Source organism: Vitis riparia, chromosome 12 (assembly GCF_004353265.1).
Source record: "Vitis riparia cultivar Riparia Gloire de Montpellier isolate 1030 chromosome 12, EGFV_Vit.rip_1.0, whole genome shotgun sequence".
Taxonomy (NCBI): domain Eukaryota; kingdom Viridiplantae; phylum Streptophyta; class Magnoliopsida; order Vitales; family Vitaceae; genus Vitis; species Vitis riparia.
In genome coordinates this window covers 15158336-15186064 of record NC_048442.1, presented here as the reverse complement: position 1 = coordinate 15186064, position 27729 = coordinate 15158336, and the positions used below count along the sequence as shown (strand labels likewise).

The window sequence follows — 27729 nt, the reverse complement described above, 5'->3', positions numbered from 1 at the left end:
GATGTACTAATAGTTGATTTTTATGAGATTTGGAAATTAGATTTTGAACTAATGAATTTCATACTTCTTTTTAATGCTAGAGGTGTTTTTAGATTGACTAATTTTGATGAGATATTTATGGATTACCGGTGATTATTTAGATTATTTTGATCAAGTTGTTATGCAATAGTTTTTGATGAGATATGAAATGTTGACTAGTTGTAGTATTTAATTCCAAATTATACTTTTGATATACTGATAGTTGATTTTTATGAGATTTGGAAATTGGATTTCGAACTAATGAATTCCATACTAATTTTTAATGCTAGAGGTGTTAATATAGATGAATATTTAGATTGACTGATTTTGACAAGATATTTATAAGATTACTAGTGATTATTTGGATTATTTTAATCAAGTTATTATGCTACAATTCTTGATAAGATATGAGATGTTGACAGGTTGCATGAGTTAATTTCTAATTATACTTTGTTGATGCACTGATAGTTGATTTTTAATGCTAGAGGTGTTAATATAGATGAATATTTAGATTGACTAATTTTGATAAGATATTTATAGATTACTGGTGATTATTTGGATTATTTTGATCAAGTTATTATGCAATAGTTCTTGATGAAATATGAGATGTTGATAGGTTGCAGGAGTTAATTCCTAATTATATTTTGGTGATGTACTAATAGTTGATTTTTATGGGATTTGGAATAGCTTGAGATTGACTCACATTATGCATAGTACTTATTCAATGTTACTAGTGAATCAAAAATATAGATTAATTACTCTGAGTGAATTATAATGGAATAAATTTTGGTGAGATTTTCACATTTAAAGGTTGACTATTTTGATTGGATTGTAGTACAATACATTTTGATGAGACTTGTGATGTCCATAGGTTAAAGTATTGAAATGGATTGATTGATGATATACTACTACGGGATTAGTTGAATTGGTGACTTTTGTAATACTTTTGGACATTCAAGTTTTTTGAGATATAGATTGTTTATGATTGAGTTATTCATAGAACACTTTGATTGAATACTTCTTTTCATGCTACAGGTGTTGAAGTAGATGCATTATTTTGATTGAACTATAATGTAACAAATTTTGATGAGACATTACATATTACTGTGTCGAAATTGATTAATTATTTTGATTTAATTACAGTATGATAGATTTTAGTGAGATATGAGATGTTTCCAGATTATTGTTGTCGAAATTGATTGGTTCCAATATTTGGTTATTTTACTTGTACATTATAATTTGATAATATATTGATTATTTCAATTGATAGGAGATGGATATTATTTAATCATATGATTTGAGATGCCGATCGATTTTGAAATGGATTGATTTAGCATTAATGATACTGCATGAATATTATAATTCAATGATTTTTTATGAAGAAAAATTGATTATGTATAAATATTGTTCAATGTTCATCATCTTAATTGCATTTGTCATAGATATCTATATGTTACAGGTACCAAATTAGATTGATTATCTTGGTTGAGTTATAATACGAGCAATTTTGACATTTACCAAGGTACCTTTGTTGAAATCGATTTATTATTTGCTCGAATTATATTTTGAGTAATTAATTTTTATTTATGAGATGTTTTTACGTGCCATATGTTATAAAATGGATATATTAAATTGAATTTTGATGAATATTTACATGTCACAATTATGTGGAGTCAACTATGCCATGACATTTTTTTTCTTAGATATTTACATGTTAGTTAGTAGGTGTTGAACTAAGACATGGTATAGTTGAAAATCTGATTTGATCGATGCTGATAAGTTAGAGGCGCGGAAATAGTTTATTTTATTGCTTTGATTGACAGCTGAATTGACAAAGAAACTGGATTGGGTTTCTAGTTATTCATGCCAAGATATCAGATTCTTTTTCCTTTTTTTTTTTTTTTTTTTTTGAGTTTTTTTTTTGAGATAGATTTTATGGGTGTGGAAATAAATTGATTGAATTTTGATCATATATTCATGGGGAGGGATTTTCCTGATTAATCAATTTAGTTGAGTATTATAGTGCATTAAAAAAATTAAGTTATAAGTGCAAAAATGCTGACAAACATTATTCAAATCTTATGCTTCCAGTGGAATCCTAAAAGGTTTATTAAGAAAAAAATTACCAAGGAAAGAGAATAAAAAGAAAAGAAGAAGAAAAAAAACTTTCATATATATATATATATTTTTTGGCTAGAAATGAAAATTTTAAAAATATATAAATTTTAAACAATTTTCATTTCATTTTATTTTATTTTATATTAAATTTGCACCCAAATTTTCCCATTCTCAGCGTGTTTTTGGTGATCCCTCTCACTGAATATCAGCTTGTCTTGCTGCAAATGCTCCCGCCCGTTTGTCAACTTAATGATCATTTTTACTATTGCAATTTTGTTCTCAAATTTACTTGAACATATAAGAACCGAGTTAATTTATTTTAACCATTCTAGTCCATTAGACTGAAAAAAATGGTCATTCACATCTGTCTAAACACTTTAAATGCTTTCATCAGTGTCGGTCCAAAATGAATAAAAGTTGGGCTCGAACCTCTGCACTTTGGAAAAGCAAGCTCTGCCCGTTCATTCTGTAATGTTTCAAATCCCACATTTTCTTTTTCAAGCCTAATGGAATGATTTCCTTTTCTTTTCTTTTTTCTCTACAATCTATTGTTAGGGGTGACAATTCGTGTGATGGGTGATATTCGTATTCCTCAAATACTTGATTACATAGATCAAATCAAATATCATAGGAATAATAATCAGCTTAAAAGCATGAATTCAAGTACAACCTAATTATTAAGTAAGTGATACATTGTGCATTCTATTCAATAATTAGGTCTCGTTAGATCTAGTTTGAATCAATATGATTTTCTTTTAATCTAATATGTTTATTATTCAATTGATGTATTTATTTAAAATTAAATTTAAATAAGTTTAAAGTGAATTAAATAAGTTATAGTTATAATTAGGTTAATTAATATAATTATTAATTAGAAAAAAATAACTCATTTATTAAATGGATTATGTAAATCGATGCAAATTTGATTCAACATGACTAGTGAAAAATAGTGAATTCGAATTGTGTTGTCAAATGTCGATGTTGAGAGTTCTCGACTTAAAATAGAGTCTGAATATAAAATATAAAAAAAATATTACCTTTCATATCATCAAATTTTGACCTACATAAAAAATTATTTCATATTTTTATAATAACAATAATTTCCTTTAAGTTTAAAGCCTTTACTTCAATTTCTATTTTAAGTAACCTAACCTGGACATATTTGATTTTTATTCCAGCCAAAGCTTTTGCGGACTACTCATGGCTCATTCACATTTGAAGTTTAACCAAAGTTTATTGAGCCAGATAGAGTGCAAGATGATGGCCCAAATGGATACTTCTATCTTAAGACTAAGGAAAATGATTTTTTTTTTATTTAAATGTCATTAAAAAAAATTAAGAGGAAGATGAGGAAATTTATCAAAAGATTTTTTTTTTCTTTTTTAAATTTTAAACAGAGGTGAGGAAATTTTGGTGGAAGTGCTTTCAATAATAATTTAATTTTCTTTTTCCCAATTTTTTCAAACATCATAATGGGAAAAAACTTTTATAAATCATCTTTTACCTTTTTCTTTTCACGTAATTTTTCTCCCATATATAAAATAAATTATAGATCTAGGCCTAACAAAATTTGTGAGATAAAAATTTGTTTTTTGTATTTAGATTTTAAAAAATATTTATATCTTAGGAACAATTCAAATAAAAACTATTTTTGAAAATTTATCTTAGAAACGTTCTTATATATTTGTTAGTGTCACACAAACGTTCTACTTGAATTATGCCATTTAATTCTAATGTGTTAAACTAAAAATAATAAATATGTAATATTAAAAAAATTAGAATAAATATTTAATGCCTAAAATTTACTTATTTACTTATGAGATAAATTTTGTACTTTTTATCTCTTTTATTTCAATATTTTCTCCATGAACTAATCGGTTATGAAAAACCTACCAATACCAACCGTAAGTCTCTAACTTCTTCAAGATCTACCTGTGGAAATAGGGATTACTTTCAAGTATTCATTTAAAAATTTTCTTCATTTACATCAATTATTATCTTAAATTAATTTTAAATTCATCTATTAAAAAGTATTAGAATCCAATCTTCATAGGAAAGAAATGATTGATTGGTAATAATGTCGAAAAATATGAATTTTTATAAGTAAAAAAATGAAATAAAATAAAATAGAAAGGAAAAAGCATGTGGAAAAAAAAAATTATCATAGGTGTTCATTAAATATGGAGAAGAATAAAAAATACCTCTCTCTCTCTCTCTCTCTCTCTCTCTCTATATATATATATATATATATATATATATATATATATATATCTCTTAAATGAACATGTGGTAGATAGTGAATTAGAATTCTAATAATTGCTTAGGTCGTCAACGGGTCAAAACCCATAAATATGCTGCTCCGGGCTACCCAATAGGAGGCTTTCTGAAGAAGAAGAAGAAAGATGGAAGTGAAGTGAAATGAATGCAGAGGTGAAGTGCCGTGGCTGCTTTGGTTTGTTCTCCGTTCCCTTACTCTATCATTTTGATTTTAATATTGAATGAATGAGCGATAGCTTTAATGTCCATGTTCCCCTCCATCTTAACACTCTCATGTGATAACTATCCCTCCCTTCTCTCCCATTTCCAGCAGCTCCTCTTTCTCCCTCGTGCCATCACCCATATATATATATATATATATATGCATATAAAGTTTCATAACTATATTTCTTTGAAGCACATTTCCATCATTTAAAAATACATAGTTTTTGGAATTTATTTTTAAAACATAATTTTTAAAAAACTTTAGATGTTTTTGGTTATTATATAGAATGTTGTACAATTATTGAAAGTATGAAAAAATGTATCAAAACTTTTGTTCAGAAAAAACTATTTTTCATATTTAAGTTCAAAAAAAAAAAAAAACGAAGTTAAAATTATTTTAAATTTTTTTAAAAAAAAAAAATGTTTGTAAACATATACATATCTTCTTGCTTTTGTGAGACTCCTTGTAATCTTACATTCAATTTTCACTTGTTGGGTTAAATAAAAATTAAATTTTACTTCTTGAAAAAATTCAAAAGAAATAAAATAGAAGGAAAAAAAATAAAGAAAGCTTTAAAGAATTAAAATTAATAAATTATTTTTACATTTTTTTTTTCAAATTTATTTCCCTTTTTTCTCATTTATATTGCAAATCAAGAAAATCATTTTTCTTAATTCTTCTTTTAATACTTTTTTAGAATCAAACAAAGATTATAAAATGGATTGATCAAATAATATCTAGTTATTGATATTGTTTTGATTGGATTCACTTATTAATAGGCATAAACTTTATTTTAAGGTTAATAAAAACTTTTGTGCTTGCTCAACTAATTTTGTAAGAGCTTATAACTAAAAAGAAAGCTTAATATAAAAGTTAGGAAAATCAAAATATTAAGTATTACAAAATTTGCATTATGATTTTTATAAAAATGTTTTTAATATTTAACCAACCTTTTGAACAAATTCTATTGTTTCAAAAATCATGGCTTTACTTTGATTTCAATTTCAATTTCAACTTCCAATTAAAAAAAAAAGTCATATATTTGGCATAATACCAAAATGTCCTTTGGAAGATGAAAATAATTATTAAAATATAAAGAAATGAAAATAAATAATGATAATTTTGCAATATTAAAGGGCTCATATATGCAATTCTCTCAAGAGTGTTCATGTCTCTTAATAAAATATTGTGAAAATAGAATCACTTCAAAAATTAATTATATTTGAAGATTCAACCAAAATGGAAAATTTTAGCACTTCTTATATTCCGAGAAAAACTCTAAATTTTTCCCATTAGGATTGTGAAAATGTTTGTCAATGTTTGTGCAAGTGGGGATAAAAATTTTCTTTTTCTCCATGAAAGTTGAAAAAGTCATTCTTTTCAAAAGTTGGCTCCTCAATCAATCTCAAAACAAACATACAAAGATGAGCTGTACAAATGGAAATCTCATGGACACATCACATCAATGCTACAATATCTAAAATTAGAAGAACAGGGACCCACAAATCTTAAAATTAAATCACATCATGTCCCACGGGCCACAGCTATTATCCTCTCCATCATACACCCACATCACAACCCACTTTAAGAACATGCATTTCTGTCCCCAGTCTTTCTAAAGTCAACAATCCTATTGGCTCCCAATCAAATTGACCATTATATAAATGGTTAACAACATGGGTCTTCTAATTTTTATTTATTTTTTTATTTGTTTAGGTTAAAAAGAATAATAGAATGAAGAAAAAAAGACAAATAAAGAAATAGCACAATGATGCAATACCCACAAAGAAACAATCATTGTTGCAGCCTGATTCCACAATTTAAGGGACTCATATATTACATATCATTTCATTTGAATGTATTTTCTATTTTAATTGGTGATCATAAATTTGTAAAATGAAATAACTAAAAAAGAAAAAATGGAAAAAAAAAAAAAACTCTAAATACTCTCAAAATTTTAGTTTTTTTTTTTTTCTTTCACTTTTTGTTTCTATTTTTCAAATGATTTACATTTTTTTTTTAACATGATATAAAAATGTTCTTAATTGGGATGAATGAAAAATGTCTGGGCAAAAGGATTGAAGCAAGAAACAGAAAATGAATGGCAAGACAAGTGAAGGAGCAAATGCAAAATAGTGCATCTTTGTATAGTTAAATTTATTATAATAGTAGGCTGCTGGTACTTAAAACTGATGCAGAGATCACTAAAACTTTTCTTCTTTTATCAGAGCCCTGCGTATTGTTCTAGTTTCTTCTTCAGCTAAAGCAGGCTATACATTACATTCTGATTAAGAACTCTTGTCTGTCTCTCTGCTTCCTCTCTGTGGTTACATTAAAAAGAAAAAAAGCTTTAGAACCTTAGAACCTGTAAACATATTAGATTTTTCTGTATCATTCTCCTTTGCAGTCTCCTCCACTTACAGGGGAGGAGTTTGATGCTTTGCTGTCTGTTGTTTCTCTGCTTCAGTATGGTATAATGCCACTTGGAAAACTGACCGGGAACACAAGACTCTTTGAGAGGGAAATGTAAAAGAACGAAAACGAAACTGCTGATGCTGATGCTGCTGCTGCTGCTGTTGTTTGTTGTAGTATCGAACCCTTGAAAATAGTTTTTGGAGTTTCAGTCCTTACCTCTATGACTCCTCTGTTTCTGAACCTATGTTACTGTTGAAATGCTGTTCCTAATGGGAGATGCGAATGGGCTTTCTGGAAGATTAAGTCCTTGGCTGCCGCGAAAGGGGTTGGTTATCATCCATAAAGAGAAGCACCCATGTCAGAAAATTGGTCGATATGATTGTAGAATCTCTTTAAAAAAGGGCCCAAAAGAGTTATTCATCTATACCTCTCCTGTTCATTGTAGTTAGTGCTCCTGTCTTCACTGGTGGAACCATTGTTCAAGACCTCCAGGAGGTAGTTGAGGCGCTCTGCAGATGGGAACTCAGCTTGTTCTGCATGGGCAGCTGCTTTCAGGACCGCAAAGAAAATGAAGTCAAAGAAAAAAATTGTTAAAAAAAAAAAAAACGTTGTTTATTTTAAGCAAATATGACAAACCATCAGAGTGCTGCTTGAACTCATCCATGGAGTAGCCAAAGTAAGGGTGAGCGGATTTCGGAGTCAGCTGCAACTCAGATAAACGACGCCTCTCAAGTTCGAGTGCCTGCTCGTGTTCCTCCATCAGTTGCTGCTTCCTGAGTAGTCTTGAATTATCACAAACTCTTGGAACTGGAGAATGATCAGGACAAGAAAGAAATCGTATCAAACACCAAAGAAAACAAACCCCACTTCCAAAAAAAAGGCGGCATTATCCAAAGGATTCTACTCACTTGACTGGAGCTCAGAATCCCCATCAATGAAGTGTGGACTGTAATACATAGGATGCTGCCTCCTGTTAAAAATTATTATAGCCTTCAGAGTGACAAAAAAACAGTTTGAAATTGGGTAAAAGAAACAGCATGCCTCCTTGGGATGGATTCAAGTAATCGTATATGGGGAAGTAACCTCAAAGACTGAAGAAAACAATAAGGATAAGCATGCAAAGCATGCACTATAATATATCGTAATAATAGGCTTAGGTTTTCAATTAATGATGGTTCCTGGTAACTATGTTCAGAAACAAAATTCAATATGCCACATTGAGAAAAGATTGAAGAACACGAAATCTGAATTAAAGTTGCCTGAAATGATTGTAAAATTCAGATCAGTATGCAAAGGAAGCACTTCTAGAATCTGGAAAAGTTGTAAAGTCCTCATAGGCCAAAAGTATAGAAGACTAATGATTTAACGAAATGAGGAATGAGTATGTCAGCCTTTTCCGCTTTTAGAAAATAGTGTTTCCAGCATTTGCTTTTTGTCTAAATTCCAAGACTCCAATAATTGTCTTTGATTTTATGCCAAAGCAAACAATGCCCTTAACCATGTTTCCTTTTTTTCTTCCTTTGTTCATTGTGGAGATTTCTATTTTGAGAGTTTTGAGAGGCAAAACAAGAAATTCTATGCCATGATGGAAGCAGAATCTATGTGGAAAACGACAATACCATAAGCGACTCAAATCAAATTTTACCTGTCAATAGTCCTGGATGAGGCCTTTTCTCGATAGGGTTTCACCAGTACGCGTGCTCCACATATATAATGTGGATTCCCTTTCGTGAGAATTTGCTTGACAGTTTCGGCAAAAACAAAAGTCACAAATCCAAACATCCTCTTCTGTTGGCATGGGATTCTGACATCCTGAACAGGACCAAATTTGCTGCAGAATAAATCGCAAACATTAGATGTTACAAAAACATACCCCTACATTGCTAATAAAATCCCAATAACGGTTTCCAAATTCCTTACTTGAAGTAGTTGGAAACATCTTGCTCAGTGAAAGTGCTATCAGCAGGAAATGTGAGATAAATCTGTTTAGAGCTGCCAACAATGGCACCGGGATCACTTCTCTCGCCATTGACCTCCATGTACTTGGGGAGGTCTTCCGCCAGGATCACAGAATGCTGCCCATGAGGTCTGCATATTAAAACAAAAACAAAAACAAAAACTCCATGATTAAATACTCAAAATGAAAATTTATGATGAATGAAGATACTGAAAGAATCCATGCAGCAGGACCTGTCAATGAGGCGAATGCTGTTCTTCAATCGAGCAAGAAGCTTCGTCAGGCTGTACCCGGCCTTTCCATGTCTCTGGCTCTCAGTAAGATAACCCTCAGCTTGAAGGGTCCTCCCATACTTCTCATAATACATCATTGGCAGGGAGGCAATGGAAACAGGACAACCCCTCCTGGATTTCAGAAGCTCGGTGAGCTCCAATTCTAGCTTTTCAAGAGAGCCCGGTGGAAAGACATGATCATCATTAGGGAGCTCATTGGCACCTGGGCTGAAAATCTGAGAGAAGCTTTCGAGCATGGGGTGGCCATGGAAATACCTACAGCTGTTCCCATGCTTGCAGAACCCCTTATTGAAGTAATGGCAGACCTTGAGGGGAAATTCGGGCAAGCTGGGAGACCTTCGACTGATTCTAGTATTCAATGCTTGTTCAGCGTAGTAGTAACTCCCCGAGAATTCTGAACTAACCGAATTCTCTAACTGGTCCTCCATAGCCAAGAAGTGGATTTGGCTCTGGAGGCGAAAATCATCCGGAAGAGAATCCGAGTACCCTTGAGGGACAAAATCCCCCAACTTATGAACTTGCTGCTGATCACCATTGACTTGGGGATCCCAGTAGGAATTCCCAGGCCGGGGTGATGGAAAGGGCCGAGCTGAAGCAGGCGAGAATGGTGTGAATTGTAAGGGAAGATCCGAAACAGGTGAAGGGTTCACCTGAGGAGGTGAAATTGGACTGGAAACAGCAGGCTTTGATGATAGCCCGAGCTCGGTCTTGGCCTTATTGATCAAACATTGTATCGCATTATCAGAAGTGAAGGCCCGCCGGATCATGTCACGCTCACCATGGTCTTGCAAGAGAAGATAACCGATAATTTTAGAGACATTTTCGGGTTCTAGCTTCTGAATTCTATTATAAACAACTTTGGTAGACTCGGAAAAATCCATATCAGTATCAACCCTGCAAATGAATAGCACAAATGGCCATGGATTACAGCAGAGACAGCAAAGAAAACTGAACCCAAATAGAAATCATGCCAACCAAACACTCCTAAAATGAGTTTGAAGCCTAGAAAATTCATGTGGGCTAAGAGAATTTCAATTATTTTCCCAAACCACCAGAGATCTAGGAAAACAAATGAAACAGGCCTATGAATGAAAAATTTAGAAGGAAAAAAAAAATCACCCAAAAAAAGGAAAAAATAAAAATTGTTCTGCGTTTATGGCCTTGCCATATTTCTCATCACATTCACTTCACTATAATTAGCATTAAATTATTTTCCCAAAAATAAAAAACGATAACCTGAATTTTTTTTTAAATTGTGGATTGGAGAAAACTTTTGACAGTGGAGAGATGTACACAGCAAAATGAAAGCTGAATACAACTCAGAAAAAGCTGGAAGAATCAGCAGGAAAAACAAATATTTGTTTCTCTGTTTGGCATAAAGGAAAATGAATCATGTTTTTGGACCAGAAAAAGGGATAAACATCAAAACAGAAAAAACATGTTTAATTATGTTTGTTTCCCAAGAAAAAGAAAACTGTATCCAGCCGTCTGGAACTAGTGTCCAGAGGGAAAAAAAAAAAAAAGGGAGGAAGAAGAAGAATGATGTTCATGAACAGATTTGAAGGGCAAATGAAACCCAGAAACCAAAACGACACACTTGCCAAATCCTGACCTCAAAACAGATTTTCCTGCACTTTCCTGGGAAAACAAAATTCAGAAAACCCACTTACAAAAACCATCCAAACAACACTACAAATTTTCTCTCCAAACAAACCCACATCAAAAAAAAATTCCAAGAAGAATTCACAAGTAAAAAAACAACACGAAAGCCTAAGCTGACAGTACCAACGCAAGAAAGAACAACACTCGCCATCAATTTTCCACAACCATCTCACTGAAAACACTCAAAACACTTCTGGGTTCCCAAACAAAAACAGAAAAAAATTCCTACCACTGTTCCACAAAATTTTGAAGTCACTCTAATAAAATTTTGACCAAGAAGAAAAGAAAAATACCAAGAAAACAAAGGAGTGAACAACATAGAACCAAAGTTGAAAGCAAGCAAAGGGATCTGACATACCCACAAACCGTGTAGATAAACACAACTCATATAAACCAATCCAAAGCTTCAAACTTGTTCATGATTCACTCCTCTGTAATTATTCCTTTCTTTTTTTTTTTCTTGGGCTTTTTCTTCTGATTTTTATCTCTTCATTGTGCGTCAATTCTCCACAAAAACGACACCATTTCTTAAAAAAAGCAAAATGACAGAAGGGATAGCTTTAAAGGGCGCCCTGTCTTTAGTTCAAATCAATATATACACACGCACACTCCTATATAAACTCACAAATAAAATTTTTAATTAATTAATTAAATTTTTTAATTTTTATTTATTTATTTATTTATTTATTATTGATTTCTTAATAACTCTTCTCTCTCCCTCTATTCTTTATATGGTTTTTCTTGTTTCTGCAAAACCAAAAAAATCCAATTTTTAAAATTTTTGAAAATTAAGTATTTGTTTGTCGTTACAGAAAATTGCGGGAGTTTTATTGGAAATGCGCCTGAATTCCCGAAACAGCTCACTCGTGAAATGACGTAACTGTCCTCACTTTGTTCCGAAAATTTCTACTTGGTATTTTTTTAATTTTCTACTTTAAATTTAATTTCGGAATTTCCGATGCGGCAACTCTGTGAACGTGTCGGCCAAATCTAATGTTTGGGGAAAAATACGGTGTGATGCTTATACAAGGAGGTTGACAGTGGAGAAAGCAGAAAATCTAATCGGACGGTTGATCTTTTGGAGGATACAGATTCAATTTTTTTAATGGGCCCACTTCTGATTACATAAGTGTGGTTAAAGCTCTGACCCACTATTTCAAAATCCAACGGTTAACATTTCTTCCCTAGTCTGATCCAACGGGTGCATGTCCGCCACGTGGCGTGGGCAGAAGCTATCTGATTCACATTTGTGGCAGGTGGGTTGATATCCGAAAAGACAAGGGATAACCGCAGCGGCAAGCAGCAAGTGGTGGGTCCCCGTTTGTCCGTACTATGTCCATCGTGGCGAATGCGGGTCCCATCACTTATCCGTGATTGGTGGGATGGTGAAAATAGAGGGCAAACCGAAATTAACTTGGTAGAAAGGGGTAGTTTCAGATGAAAGAAATTGTCAGTGGCAGTTTTGGTAAAAACGAGGCAAATTCTTTCCTCTTTTTTTTTCTTCTCATCGTGGGGTGGTGACCGGTTCAACCGGCTAAAAAAGTGGGCTTTACTGGCCACCGGGAGTGTCCGGTAAAAACTAGGAGTACAAGCTGGATCCAGACTGACTGAGAAACCACTGGGCCGTTGCGGGTCCTCCGTTTCAACCGGATCTCTCGCTTTTGGCTACTGGGTAAGTTTCGAACTTGGAATTTTTCTTTTTTCTTTTTTTTTATTAAATAAAATATATATTACAAATTTGATCCGACATTTTTTAATCATCATGTGGGGGCACACTGGTCATATTCTAAATATTTTTTTAATGGACATAAACTTTTGAATTTTAATTGGCCAATATAAATTAATTAATTGTCACGTTTTTTTGGAAAAATGTAATCATGACACGTGGACTACACGTGGACTTTCATTTTTTTATACTCACTAGATATATTAAATAGAATTTAATATAATAAAGTTTTTCGGAATAAAGCAGCTTGAAAAATATATTCGACAAATTTTAAATAAAAATATTTTTAGAAATTTTTTCCTATAATTTTGTTTAATTAATTTTAAATTTATCCTTTTCTAATTTGACCTTTTTTTTTTTATCTTTTTTAATTATTGAAATTGGAATTTCAACATTTCCAACACTATTTAATTCCATTAGTGTGTGCACGTAAGACAATTTAAAAGGATGATTAGATGATAATAATTTAAATGAAGGTTCTTATTCCATGATTAGATGACACTAATTTAAATTAAAGTAGTGACAAGGATTTTTATTTGAAATCATTAATATTTTGTGTAATTTTTAAGCATGTCTTGTATCCCATTTTTGGCCATCGTGCTAACATCTAATTGGTGGGGCCTAATAATCTATATTAAACATAAAATATAAATTAATTAACATTGGATTAATATAATTTTAGACAAACCCATAAATTTTAAAAGATTATAAAGTATTATAAATTTTAATTAAATATGAATGTCTAGTTTGAATTGACTTAGAGAAGTCAAAAGTACTTTTAAAATTTAATAAGATGTCTCGATGATTTTACTAGAAAAACTGGTGATTTATATAAATAAAATAAAATAAAACAAAACAAAAAAATAATAATTTTAAAAAAAATGTTACTTGTTGTAGAAGTTTTACTTCAACTTATATTATAAGCAATTTTATGTTTAATAAGACATCCTTTGAATTTTTTTTTTTTTTTTTTGACATAGTTTCTTATGTTTTTTTTATTTGGTTGAAAATTGAAATTAAAGTCAAAATTATAAATTTAAAAAAAATGTTAATCAATAAAGAGAAAAAAATAAAATTTTCAAAACGAATCAAAATGATCCATAGAATGTACTACTAGTCAAAATTTCACTAATCAAAATAAATCAAAAGAGTTCTAATAGTGAAGTTTTAGAAAAAATTGACCCTCGTGAGATTAGACAACTTGACCTAAAATCCAAAATTAAGTGCAATAAAATTAATTTAAACTTCATAATCTAATAAATATAATATTTGTATTATAAAAACTTTATTAAATATAAAATAACGTTTTATAGAAGTCAAACTAAATTTTTTATGAGAAACAACATTTTCCTAAGTTTTCAAGATTTTTTTCATAAGGCCTTTGAACAAATTTAAAGTCTGTTTGGTACTTTCAAAAAACACTTATTGCATAAGAACTTTTTTTTTTTTTTGAAAAAAAAAGTATTTGACAAAATCTTAAAAAAAATAAAAATTAAATAATAAACTAAAATACTTATGAAAAAACACTAATATATAATTTTTCGATAAATATTTATACTCCCATTAAAAACACTTCATATAAAAATAAAATAAAAATCTCAAATGCATTCTTAGTCAATGGGGATGTAGAAACTCTTATCCAAACAATTTGTAATAATAATATCATATTTTAAAAAATTATGATTTTATCTCGTAGATAGAGGAAAAGGTAGAAAATTATCAAAATAAATATGAATAAGTCAAAATAGAATTTAATTGAACCTATAAAATAAATGTTTATATCTCACAAAATTTTAAGCAATAAAAATAACAATAATCATTGTTAAATTAATAAAAACAACATCAAATTAATGACTTTAATCACAAAAAAAAAAAAAAAAAAGACTATGAACAAAACATGAATGGGCACTTAATAGCCCTAATCAACCCTCATGTGTTACATTTTGACCCATATACGAAGGGTGTCGTAATCACTTGATATATATATAAATATTTTTATTTTTATTTTTTATCCTTATCCAAAGTATAGGTGATGCATGAAAATGATAATTTAAGGCCTTGATATAGACACCCATGTCCAAATCATTGTCACAATTAAATAAAATAGAGATGAGGTCACACATAGCCTTCTTTATTCTTGTTCTCATCCAATCATACCTATGGAAAAAAAATTAAAAAATAATTAAAATTTTGATACCATTTATTATGAGACTGCAAAAATGCTTATTTTATCTATTTCCCATCTTAATTAAATATGAAAATTTAATTAATTTATTTTATTTTATAAATTTAGGATACTGTTTAAAACGAAATCATATCTTTTTGCTTTTAATTAAGCATTTTTTCTTAATTCATAAATTTTTGTAATAAAAACATCTACATGGATGTGAAAATTTTTACTAACCTTAAAAGGATGTCTTACCTAATGTTTGATAACTGTTTTTATAAAATAGTTTTTATATATAATATTTTATTTTTAATTATTATATATATATATATATATATATAATTAATTTTTTAAAACTGTCATAGAAACACGAGTGAAAGCAATGTTTGCACAAAACATTATATTTTCTTATATCCAAAAATAAAAATAGAAAGAAAATAGAAAATAAAAAGCAATATTTTAATTGTTAAATATGTTTTTTCTATTTTTTTAAGAATAAAAAATTGTTATTAAAAATAGTTATCCAACCCATCTTTAATTTCTCGAAAAAAAAAAGTTCAATTAAAGATTAAATCAACCTGTTATTTTTCCATCTTTTTCAATAAGGATGATACAACGTTATAAATATATGAGTATTTTTACCATTTTTCAAAATAATAAATGAGACCTTTCAATTAGCATTTTTTTTTGACAAAATATTGAAAATTAATAGTTTTTCTTTTTATAAATTGTCATTTCTTTATTAATTTTTGTGAAAAATTTTATTTTATTTTTTATTTTCTATGTTTTGCTTACAAAGAAAGTATCTATTATTATTCCTATTTCCCAATTTTTTTAATCAAAATTGCATGAGAATAAAAGTGGGGTTGCCTTTTGAAAGCCCCTTCACATGTTCTCAACTAATCATTTTCTAGCTTTCCAAACAAACATGTGGTGTATATTTCCATCCACAGCCCAAAAGGAGAGAAGAGTTAAAGCCAGAAGAGAAGAAGAAAAGAGACATGCTTCCTTTAATTTATATTTTCAATTATTATTATTATTTTTTCAAAATCAACCCATGTATCTACTCTGAGCTCAATCCCAGCCGTTGAATTTCTCCATGATATATGGTTTTTGACACGTGGACATGATTGATGATTTGGGTGGACAGTCTGGAAAACCTTATCTGAATGTTACTGGCTAAGAGACAAGACATCCTATCTGTCTTGTAATTATCCAATCCATGTCTGCCACCTCATCTTCAGTAGCAACCAGAGAATGTCTACTTGACATGATTTTTGTTGTTTGTTCAACCTATGGATTTTCCTTTTTTTTTTTGTCTTTTTTGTTCTGAGGTTTGAATATTACTAATAAAAAATAAATAAATATTTCCATTTATCCAAAAAAAAAAAATCACAATCATGTGGCAATTTCAAATAAAATAAATAGAAATATCTCATACTTCCGCACGTGTCAAACTTTGAAGTTCTATGAAGTAATCAAAAATAGGTTTTATTTAATTTAATTTTTTTAAATATTAAAATTATAAATTTTAAAATATTGCTTACAAATATAAAATATCTTTATTATAAAAATAGAAACAATTTTATGATGGTATCTTACTAGCTTACCAAGATTTTAATTCATATGATAAAATCTAAATCGTTAAATAAAAATATAAGTAAATAAAATTATCACAGAGATCATTTGTTATAAAAATTAAAGATTTTCATTGTTAAAATAACTTAATTTTAAAAATAATTTGTTATAAAAATAAGAAAAATATTATTTTTGATAGATAAAATTTTATTATTTCGATATTATCTTTTAAAAATTATGATATTATAATAAAAAATATCTAAGATAAGTTCTTAATTTTCTTCTACTTTTTTATCCAAAAAAATGAAAACAAAAAATTATCTTAAATATTAATAAACGACTACAAATTCTTCTCCTTTGTGTTAATGCCAAATTTTGCAATAAAATCAACCAAATTTATAATTCAACCATTTTTTTATGTTATTTTAAATATAAAATTAATTAATTATATTAATATAAATTTATTAACACGTGCTCTATACGTCCATTCTTGTAAGTCATTATATGAATTCAATAGTTTTTCACATCAACCTTAAATGTAGCGCGTGGACTAAAAATGTCATCAAAATATTGTGTCTTCAAAATTATTATTATTATTATTATTATTTTAATTTTAAAAAAAAACCATGAAAATAGTAATATCAATGAGTTATTTTCAGAGGAAATTGCATGTGGGGTTGGGAGGAAGATGCTGTCATGTGCTGTGGTGGAAAAGCAAAGATTTTTGTATGCTACCATCCACTAGGATATAGCCCCATCCCACACTCCAAAAGCCCATTCCCCCCTTTCACAAGTTGCATTCACGTTAAAATCACATTCATTTTTGCCTTTAATTTTATTTTACGGATTTTTTATGTGCGTCCGACGGCGAGACTCGAATTTTATAATAAAGTATATATTTAAAATTTGTGATGTCCCACATCGGATAGGGGAGAATGTTTCTAGCGCTATATATGTAGAGACTCCTCTTAACAAAGTAGACGTGTTTTAAAGCCGTGAGGGCCCCTTGGGCTCAAAGCGGATAATATCTATATGGTTGGGTGCGGACCATTACAAATGGTATCAGAGCCGATCTCCGACCCGTAAGGGGTGTTTTGGAACACACAACATTTAAAGCGATAAAAAATTAAAAAGAAAATAAATAAAAATTTAGACTCCATTGGATAGTGATTTGAAATATTTTGAATACTTAAATTTTTTTATAATTTAAGTATTAGAAATGTTAAAAATGTTTTTTAAAATCACTTCTAGACGCATTCTTAAAGCACATTTGATAGTGATTTTAGAAAATAGTTTTAATATTTTTAACACTTGAATATTACAATTTTTAAAGTGTTAAAAAATTTGAAATATTTTTTAAAATTATTACTAATGGACTATTATAAATCGATTTTAGGATCCATAAATATGTTGATTTTCAAAAATTATTAAGGAAAGAAAAAAAAAAGTGATGATAAGCTTAGGAAAGTTTTGATTTTATTATAAAAAACATGAAAAAAGTAAAATATAATTAAAATTAATTAAAAACTTATATTTTTAAAAATTAAATAATATTTATATCAAAAGAGTTAAAATAAGTGAAATGAATTTAAAATATCATATAAAAATAATTTATTAATTTTAAATTTATTTTTTATTTTATTTTATTTTTTAAATCAGTTACTTATTTTAAACAAAACTTTATTAGAGACTTAACCAAACATGTTTATAAACTATTTTTTAAAATAAATTTGAAAAAAATGTTAAATGAAACTGCCTTGGAAATTAAAAAAAAGATTTAGAAATAAATAGGATTATTAATTTCATTTTAAAAAATGAATATATTAAAAAAATAATTTTCATGTCTACTTTTTCTAAAGTTGCCATCTTACTCTGTTTCTATTAAAAAAAAATTTAAGGGTTCATTCATAGAAAAATTTCTTATATTTAATATTTTTCCTAAGTGGACAACATTTTTATAAACAATATTTTATAATAGTTTTTGAAAAATATTTATAATTGTTTATGTTATATCTCACGTTGAATAGCTGGAAAAGTTTTTGACGCATCATCTCCTAAATCAAGTAGACATGTTATAAAGCTATGAGAGTCTATTGGGGCTGGAGTTTATAATATCTACACGCTTGGGTATAGACATTATAAATGGTATAAGCATCTATCCCAATCCAATATGATGATGTCTGTTTAGCTCAAAATAATTTTTTTTGTGAAGCTTGTTTTTCAAAATAGAAAACTGTTTTAAAAAACATTTTCAAATGGGTTATAGTTACTTCCTCTAAACCATAAGAACCAAAGCCCAACCCAGGCCAAAAACTAAGGCCCAGCCCATGGACAACCTTGGCGGAAAGCAGTTTATGGGTGGACAAAAGCCCAATCAAACTAATTATCAAAACGGTGTCGTCTTCCATTGGCAAGGCTCCGCAAAAAACGTTTTCCCCAACGTCTACGACATTCTCTTTTCATCGCGAGCCCTCGCCGGGAATCCGATCTCCGGCGATCAAGTTCCGGCATCCAGGGTTGGGTTTCTGATTATTGTTTCGACTCCGATCTCTATTCGTAGAATCAGAGCCGTCCGATCAGGAATGTACCAGTGGAGGAAGTTCGAGTTCTTCGAGGAGAAACTCGCCGGAAAATGCTCAATCCCCGAGGAAGTTGCCGGAAAAATCGAGTGTTGTTCGAGCGGAAGAGGGAAGATAGTCTTGGGCTGCGACGACGGCACCGTGAGTTTTCTCGATCGAGGTTTGAAGTTCAATTATGGATTCCAAGCTCATTCTTCTTCTGTTCTCTTCGTTCAACAGCTCAAGGTTCGGTTAGTTTTGTGAAATTAATTATATCTGCTTTGATATTTCATTTGTTTCTTGTGGTGCCTCTAATTTATGGAAACGATTTGTGCTCTGTTTGGTTGATAAGAAAGTGTGTGAAAAGAAAATAAAACTAGAATGTTGAGGGTTAGGTTTTGAATTCTTTGTTTGAACTGTACTTATGGATCCCAAGCTCGCTTTTTTCCTTTGTGCTCTGTTAAGGGTTGGTCTTTAATTGTATAGCATTCATTTTTAGTCTTTAGTTGGTGAGAAAATGGAGGAAAGGAAGAGAAATTGTTGTGATTATTATTAGGAAGAGAAATTATTATGATTATTATTTTTCTATACTAGATTCTTCATTGCTTGGGAAGTAAGAAAACAGAAGCCTCCACTTATATTATTGTTATTGCATAGGGGTTTGGTTTTCTTTTCCTCAGTTTTCATTGTTTGGTATGGCTTCTATGGATATCCTTGTGAAATAACAATCAAAATCTCTAGTGTATAGGCATGGTTTAACTGGGATTTTATGTTTTGCTATTTTCTTAATCTGTCAGAGTAATTAGCTCTTTTCCTTTATTGTGAATGGAGATTTAATGAAAGGGTTTTGTTTTTGTTGATAATCAGCAAAGAAACTACCTAGTAACTGTTGGAGAAGATGAACAAGTATCTCCACAACTGTCAGCTATGTGTCTGAAAGTTTTTGACCTTGATAAGATGCAGCCAGAGGGCTCCAGCACGATGAGTCCTGATTGTATTCAGATATTGCGGATATTCACTAATCAGTTCCCTGAAGCGAAGGTGGTGCAATGTACTTGTTTGTAATTTCTTTTATGTTGTCATACATTTTTGTTTATGTAACTGTTATTGAGGACATATCTGAATGCAGTTCTATTTATTTTAAAAAGATTTCAAAGTGTCAGTGTTCTGCAGATTACATCATTTTTGGTCCTGGAGGAAGCTCCCCAATACTACTTATAGCTATTGGATTGGACAATGGTTGCATTTATTGCATCAAAGGGGACATTGCACGTGAGCGAATCACACGTTTCAAGCTTCAGGTGGATAATGTTTCAGACAAAAGCAATTCTTCAATCACAGGTTTAGGGTTCCGTATGGATGGTCAAGCCCTCCAACTCTTTGCAGTTACTCCAACTTCAGTGAGTTTGTTTAGCCTGCAGAGTCAACCACCCAGGCGGCAAACCCTAGATCAGATTGGATGCAATGTTAATAGTGTGACAATGAGTGATCGCTTGGTATGTTTTTCTGAATTGCCTTGTTTAATTTTATTGATATATTACTGTTTTATGTACTTTCAGACAATTAATAATTTGTCCTTGTCCTGTAATCAGGAGCTGATAATTGGTCGGCCTGAGGCTGTATATTTCTATGAAATTGATGGACGTGGTCCTTGTTGGGCTTTTGAAGGGGAGAAGAAATTCCTTGGGTGGTTTCGTGGATATCTTTTATGTGTTATTGCAGATCAAAGAAATGGCAAGAATACATTCAACATTTATGACCTGAAGAACCGTTTGATTGCCCACAGTCTAGTGGTTAAAGAAGTTTCTCATATGCTTTGTGAATGGGGTAACATAATACTTATAATGGCTGACAAAACTGCTTTATGTACTGGAGAGAAAGATATGGAAAGCAAGTTAGATATGCTTTTCAAGAAGAATCTTTATACTGTGGCCATCAATCTTGTTCAAAGCCAGCAAGCTGATGCTGCAGCAACTGCTGAAGTACTAAGGAAATATGGGGATCATTTATATGGCAAACAAGACTATGACGAAGCTATGGCCCAGTACATACATACCATTGGTCACCTTGAACCTTCATATGTGATACAAAAGTTCTTAGATGCCCAAAGAATCTACAACCTTACCAATTACTTGGAAAAACTACATGAGAAGGGACTTGCTTCTAAAGATCATACCACACTTCTGCTGAACTGCTACACCAAACTGAAAGATGTTGAAAAGTTGAATGTGTTCATCAAAAGTGAGGATGGGGAGCATAAGTTTGATGTGGAGACTGCGATAAGGGTCTGCCGTGCTGCCAACTATCACGAGCATGCAATGTATGTTGCTAAGAAGGCAGGAAGGCATGAGTTGTACTTAAAGATCTTACTTGAGGACCTTGGTAGATATGAAGAAGCTTTGCAATATATTTCAAGTCTTGAACCAGGTCAAGCTGGGGTCACAGTGAAAGAGTATGGTAAGATTCTCATAGAGCACAAGCCAGTGGCAACAATCGAAATACTCATGAAGCTTTGCACTGAGGAAGGAGATCTGGCCAAGAGAGGCACTTCTAATGGTACATATTTATCCATGTTGCCATCTCCTGTTGATTTTCTCAACATTTTCATTCACCATCCACAGTCGCTAATGGATTTTCTTGAAAAGTATACCAATAAGGTGAAGGACTCGCCTGCTCAAGTAGAAATTCACAACACACTCTTGGAGTTGTACCTGTCTAATGACTTGAACTTCCCATCTATTTCACTATCTGACACTGTTGGTGATCTTAATCTTAAAACAAGAAGGCCATCAGGAGAGGCTATGATGTCAAAAGTAGAGTCTAATGGGAAAGTAAGTGGTGACTGCAATGATTTGACTAAGGAAAAGGGTCGTTTGGAGAGGCTTGAGAAGGGGCTACAGTTGCTTAAAAGTGCATGGCCATCTGAAATGGAGCATCCACTATATGATGTTGATCTTGCTATAATTCTTTGTGAAATGAATGCATTTAAAGAAGGGCTTTTATATTTATATGAGAAGATGAAGCTTTATAAAGAGGTGATTGCTTGTTATATGCAGGCCCATGACCATGAGGGTCTGATTGCATGCTGCAAGAGGCTGGGGGATTCAGGTAAGGGAGGAGATCCATCTCTTTGGGCAGATTTGCTAAAGTACTTTGGTGAGCTTGGAGAAGAATGCTCCAAAGAAGTGAAGGAAGTCTTGACTTATATTGAAAGGGATGACATACTGCCTCCTATTATTGTTCTTCAGACACTCTCCAGGAATCCATGCCTCACACTCTCTGTTATCAAGGATTATATTGCTCGAAAGCTTGAACAGGAGTCAAAGCTAATTGAAGAGGATCGTCGATTCATTGAGAAGTACCAGGTGCGTGTTTTACCATTGCAGTTGTTGATGATAATTTATCCCTTTGACCTTCACCTACCTTTAGTGAAAGGTGGCAAATCTAAAATGTGGCTTTTAGGGAGGTGCTGGTTACAACCACAAATCTATTACTAATTGTACTATAAGAATAGTTATATTAATTAACTTGCTATGGCTTTGTCATGGTATGTAGCATGTGTGTATCTTAGGTATCCCCTTCCATGTTTAGAGCACACACACACACACACATATATATATATATATATTACTGTTTTTCTAGAGTTCTTGGGGGGCCTAAGGCAAGTGGACCCCCTCTCCCTGTGTTTATTTGTTTTGGTTATGGACACTTTCAAGCGCTTGTTAATGAAGGAAAGGGAGGGGGTTTTCATCTCTGGTTTTTAGATGGTAAGGAGTGGGTAAGGGTGAGCTAAGGTGTCTTATCTTTTATATGTTGATGATATTATAATTTTTTGTGAGGCAAGCGTAGAGTGGCTGAAGTATCTAAATTGGACTCTCATTTTGTTTGAGGTGATTTTTGGGCTATAAAGTCAATTTTGAAAAGAGTAAAGCTCATTCCAATTGGGAAAGTCGAAAATCTGGATGAGTTGGTGGCCGAAGTGGGATGTAAGGTGGGCAAGCTTCCTTCCACTTACCTAGGCCTCCTTTGGGAGCCCTTTTCAAATTAGCAGCATTGTGAGAAATGGTGGAGGAGAGATTCTAGAAAAGGTTGGTCCTGTGGAAGAGACAATATTTGTCAAAAGAGGGGAGACTTAATTTCATTAAAAGTACGTTGTCTAGCTTGTCTATTTAATGCATGTCATTAGTGATGCCAATAAGAATGAGCTTAAGACTTGAGAGGATCCAAAGGGATTTCTTGTGGGGTGGCAAAGTTTGAGAGAAAAAATGTCATCTAGTTAACTGATCTATTATATGCATGGCTAAGAAAGGACATGGGCTTAGCATCAAGAAGCTTTCTGCTCTCAATGATGCCCTGTTTTGCAAGTGGAGTTGGAGATTTGACTCGGAAAGCAAGTTTATGTGAAAGTGGGTGATAGTTGAGAAATTTAGGGAAGGGAGGTTGGTGTTTTGGGGTGCTAAAGGAAGGGTACGAGGTCAATTTTTGGAAGGCTATTAAGGAAAGATGGGAGGCTTTTAAAAGCAAAGTTTGCTTCATTGTAAGGAATGGGAGAGTTAAATTTTGGTTGGATGAGTGGTGAGGGGACGCTTCGTTGAAAGACTCTTTCCCTGCTTTGTTTGCCATTGCCAGATCAAAAGAGTCATGGGTATCAGATATGCAGGAGTAGGATGGGGCAGAGGGTCACTGGCGTCCCTGCTTCTTTAGACAGTTTCACAATTGGGAGTTAGAGGTGGTGGAGGATTTCATGCAAACTCTTCAAAAGCAAATAGTATGGTAGGACTTAGAGGATAGAATGGTTTGGTTAGATTTGAGTTATGGAAAGTTTGGAGCCAAAGATTTATACTCTTTGTTGGTGCCTAAAGGTTGAAAGGTTTTCCTAGCTGGAGCCATTTGGAACTCGTAGATCCTGATGAGGGTGGGCTTTTTTGTATGGGAATATGGGGAAGGTATTGACTCAGGATCAGTTGAAAAGAAGCGGGGTGTCTCTAGTTTGGTTGGCTGCCACTTTGTTCCTTTTGTGGACCATTTGTTGAGAGGGAATCTGGAAGGCTTTTCATAATGTGGAAAATTTGGAACAAATGCTTAAATCCTCTTTTATGCGTAATTTCTTGGAAGGTGTTAGACTTCATCTAGAAGGGTCTTCTATGTCTATAGCGAATTTCATTGATTGGTTAGGTTACAAGTAGATGGGGGAATTTGTTGTACTTTTCTTTCATTTCTCTTTTTGCTTGGCACCTTTTGTATGCTTTTGGTGTACTTCAATGTGTCTTAGCTTCACCCTTCTTATATTATCTCCTTTTATTTATAATATTATTTTTTTGTGTGCTTACCAATATATATATAAAACACATATATGTGTGTGTGTATTGTGGTATGACTGTTTTTATGTAATGACAAATTTAGGAATGATGGGTTCATCAGAGTTCTGGATTGACAAAAATGTTGAAGGTTTGAAACTGTAAAATAGTTGATGAGGACCTGAGGGTAGAAAGGGGATTGAGCTTTGTTTAGAATAATAAAATTTTCTAAATGTTCTTCACAGCTGGTGTGTGCATGGGGGAATTGTTCCTTTTTTAGAATGGAATACTCTAAATCTCTATCAATCTCTAGAGTGTACATAAGAGGGATTATTCCTTTGTTAGAATAAGAAAATAGTCTTAAAAGTTTTCACTCCATCATGTGGATCATTATTGTATGTTTATCATCCCCATCATTGTCTGAATGAATGAAGTGAGTTTTAGTGTGAGATATTAGTAGTATTTTAAATAGCCAGTGATAGGATCAGCAAAGAGTTAAGACTAGCACTTATTACACCCTTGGTCTTCTCAATAAGACTGGTAGCTGTAATTTGATCTTCTGAAAAGTTTTGTGTGTATAATAGAATCTTTTTCCTTGTTTTGCTCTTTACTTGGCATGCAAATAGGCATCTGTTCAAAATCATTATGATAAAATACTAAAATTTTTTCACAGACAGTGAAGTCATTCCTATCATCATTTGAGTTGTATGTCCTATGAAAGGAGAAGATATCAAACAAATTCTTATATTGTGCAGGAAGAGACATTGGCAATGAGAAAAGAAATTCAGGATCTTAGGACAAATGCCAGAATCTTCCAGCTTAGCAAGTGCACTGCATGCACTTTCACCCTAGATCTCCCTGCTGTCCACTTCATGTGTATGCACTCATTCCATCAACGTTGCCTAGGAGACAATGAAAAAGAATGCCCCGAATGTGCTCCTGAATACAGATCTGTTTTGGAAATGAAGAGAAACTTGGAGCAGAATTCCAAAGACCAAGATCAGTTCTTCCAGCAAGTGAAGAGTTCAAAGGATGGGTTTTCTGTGATTGCCGAGTATTTTGGGAAGGGAATCATCAGCAAGACCAGTAATGGACCCACAGGCAGTCTCAGATCTGGCAGCACTGCTTCCAGCAGTGGTTTCTAAGGTCCACTGATTGCCATGTTGCCTTTATTTATTTATTTTTCTTTCCCCTCCTTTTTTTACACCATTTTACTCTTTCATTGCTATGATTCCTCCACAGTGATGTGAATATGGAATCACAGGGATCTGGCTGGAATTGAGCTTGTTGGAGGGTTTTAACACCAATTGTCAATGCCATAGCTATTGAGCTACCAGCACTTGCCCTTGTTTTCCATAATTGGTCCAGCTATCCAAAAGGGAGAATGTAAGCTTTCTGAGAAGAATATCAAAAGAAGGGCCCTGGAACGTATTGTTTTACTAGCTGTTGTAGTTGCATGGTAGAGATTTTTGTTGCTTGCTTTTCTTCCAGAGTGTGAATTCATTAGAGATGGGTATGTTTGTTCTGTTTTCTTGCGGATAAAAAATTCAGACAATTTTGGAGGATGTATTTTTAAATAATATATTTATTGATTTCTTTTTCTGTGGCACTTGAAGTTTTTCTTTGCTGTGTTAAATTTCAGTCAGCTGCTATTGGTTGCTAATAATTAGCTAATCTACCAATCCAGTTTCTTATTGTTCATCTAGCTAATCAATTTGGGCAGGCAGGTTTATCGTGCTAAATTCAGAATCTTTGGATTACTTATGGACTTCTGCATATATGCCCAAAATCACATCAAAATTTGTGACAGGTTCTGACTGCAGGTATGATGGTTGTTGCTTGATTTCATTTATTTGTCACTTCTATCTTTACCCTTTGTGCTAATAAATATCTTAAATACTCTACTTTCTGTTATATTCGGCAAACTGGTTTGATATATGATATTCTTTTCTTTTAAGCAGAGTGAGAATGTGAGTTTCACTTATAGACAGAACATTTTCAACTAGGTACCCTGTGTTGTTACCAAGTGTCTTGTCCACAAGCTTTCAGTACATTATTCTGTTGGGTCCATAGCAATCACAAAGGATCTTGCACTGATAGTTTCTAGTTCTTCATTTCTTTAAAACGATCTGCATGCCGACTATCATAATGCGTGGTACTGAAGCTTATTGTACTTGTCAAGCACATAGTATGTAACTAGATTTACATCAAGTGGTACACGTTTTTGGAAAGATGAAACTTCACCAATCAAAAACAAGCAGGCAATTAGGCAAATCGCTGGCCGAAATGATTTGGTGTTGGCCCCAGTTTATCCAGTATCAACTTATGGATTGAAACAGCCTGATTAGTTAGTCATACCTAAACCTTTGAAGGCAATCTCTGTCAGTTAAAAAGCATTGGCCTAGTGTGGTTGTTTTATTGGATCAAGTTCTTGGAATGAAAGATAACCCTCCGGTGGATCCTACTAAATGATTTCTTAGCTGTACCCACTTCTTTGTATGTGCGCTGTGTCCATATATTGTGTGAGAATCTAGAGTAACTGAAAGCAGCTAACTTTCCCCGAACTTTTATATTCATGAACAGGATTCCTCAAAATCACTCCTGTTTTTGTAGTTCTGTGTTTAACCTCAATTTGTTAGAAAGTTACTTTGACCCCACACCTCAACTTTGCTCTGCAGTCTTCAGCATATCACTTTATCGCCTTCTGGAAATCTTTATGGTGTTCACCAGAGATGGATATTTCTGAATGGCTCATAATGTACGTAGGATAGCACATCCATCTCTATCATCAGATCACACTTTATTCTTTAATCCCCACCTTCTTTCCTTTCCAAAAGAAAGTACCCAATCAACCCTCGGTTGTGTTCATTTGTCGTCCACATTGCTTGTCGAACCAAGATGCATACATACCTTCTAATAATGGCGTGTGGGGCGACGAACCAATCATTTAGCAGGACCCGTAACCAGTATTTTCTGTTATCTTTATGCAGTATAGTCTCATCTAAACTCCCTTCTTCACCATGTTATATGTCTGGTAAATGTGCAGGCCACGCTATGCCAGTAACAGCAGCATCACGCCCTGGAAAAGAAGACACGGCACGCGCGCAAGCCCTTCAAAGAGGTATGTCATACATACCACTATAACTGAGACGGGAATATTATTTCTTGGACAGGAACAAAGAAGAATATGTTCAAACCGAATGCTCTTCTACCCTCACTTAGTTCAGAATATTGTGTCAGGATTCTGCTATGATGGTATGGCCGTTAGCTTTTGCCATTTTAGCAGTGAAAGCACAAGCTAACTAGATAAGGAATCATATTTTTCTGGCTTTATAGTCTAATGGAGGAAACTATTGTTGTCAATGAGCACATAGCAGATGGCACCATAACCAGAACTATTCATAGGAGTACACATTGGTCTGGGCCAGCTTGTGGCCCATACCAATATTTTTGTGGAT

At 32.3% G+C, this 27729-nt stretch overlaps 2 protein-coding genes across 5 annotated transcripts; one reads left to right on the top strand and one right to left on the bottom strand.

The window, feature by feature from the left end:
- Positions 1-6737: 6737 nt before the first annotated feature.
- Positions 6738-11518, bottom strand: LOC117927051 (zinc finger CCCH domain-containing protein 18). 4 transcript variants are annotated; one of them, XM_034846422.1, is made up of 8 exons: positions 11239-11518; positions 9224-10177; positions 8954-9121; positions 8679-8864; positions 7942-8003; positions 7670-7840; positions 7461-7578; positions 6738-7344 (listed from the first exon to the last, which is right to left on the bottom strand). In XM_034846422.1, exons 1-8 carry the CDS (start codon positions 11331-11333, stop codon positions 7275-7277), a joined length of 1824 nt encoding a protein of 607 aa, XP_034702313.1. In that variant the 5' UTR covers positions 11334-11518; the 3' UTR covers positions 6738-7274. The 4 variants fall into 4 exon arrangements, with proteins under 4 accessions (XP_034702313.1, XP_034702314.1, XP_034702316.1 ...); XM_034846423.1 differs by having other exon boundaries at positions 11304-11518; XM_034846425.1 differs by having other exon boundaries at positions 9224-10067; positions 11304-11518.
- Positions 11519-18825: 7307 nt separating this feature from the next.
- Positions 18826-25880, top strand: LOC117926646 (vacuolar protein-sorting-associated protein 11 homolog). Its single transcript, XM_034845830.1, is given in 7 exon segments — positions 18826-19220; positions 19842-20015; positions 20148-20175; positions 20178-20470; positions 20567-22339; positions 25027-25417; positions 25514-25880. Coding segments are annotated over 6 exon segments (2880 nt in total). The 5' UTR covers positions 18826-18998; the 3' UTR covers position 25417; positions 25514-25880.
- The last annotated feature ends 1849 nt before the right edge of the window (positions 25881-27729 follow it).

Bases quoted from the DNA above. Each gene is read 5' to 3' on its own strand.
- LOC117927051 (XM_034846422.1), bottom strand. From the start codon at position 11,333: ATGAGTTGTGTTTATCTACACGGTTTGTGGGTATGTCAGATCCCTTTG. The intron at 9,122-9,223 runs GTCCTGCTGCAT...TTTAATATGCAG, and splicing joins AGCATTCGCCTCATTGACAG to ACCTCATGGGCAGCATTCTG. The intron at 8,865-8,953 runs GTAAGGAATTTG...TTTATTCTGCAG, and splicing joins GATGTTTCCAACTACTTCAA to CAAATTTGGTCCTGTTCAGG.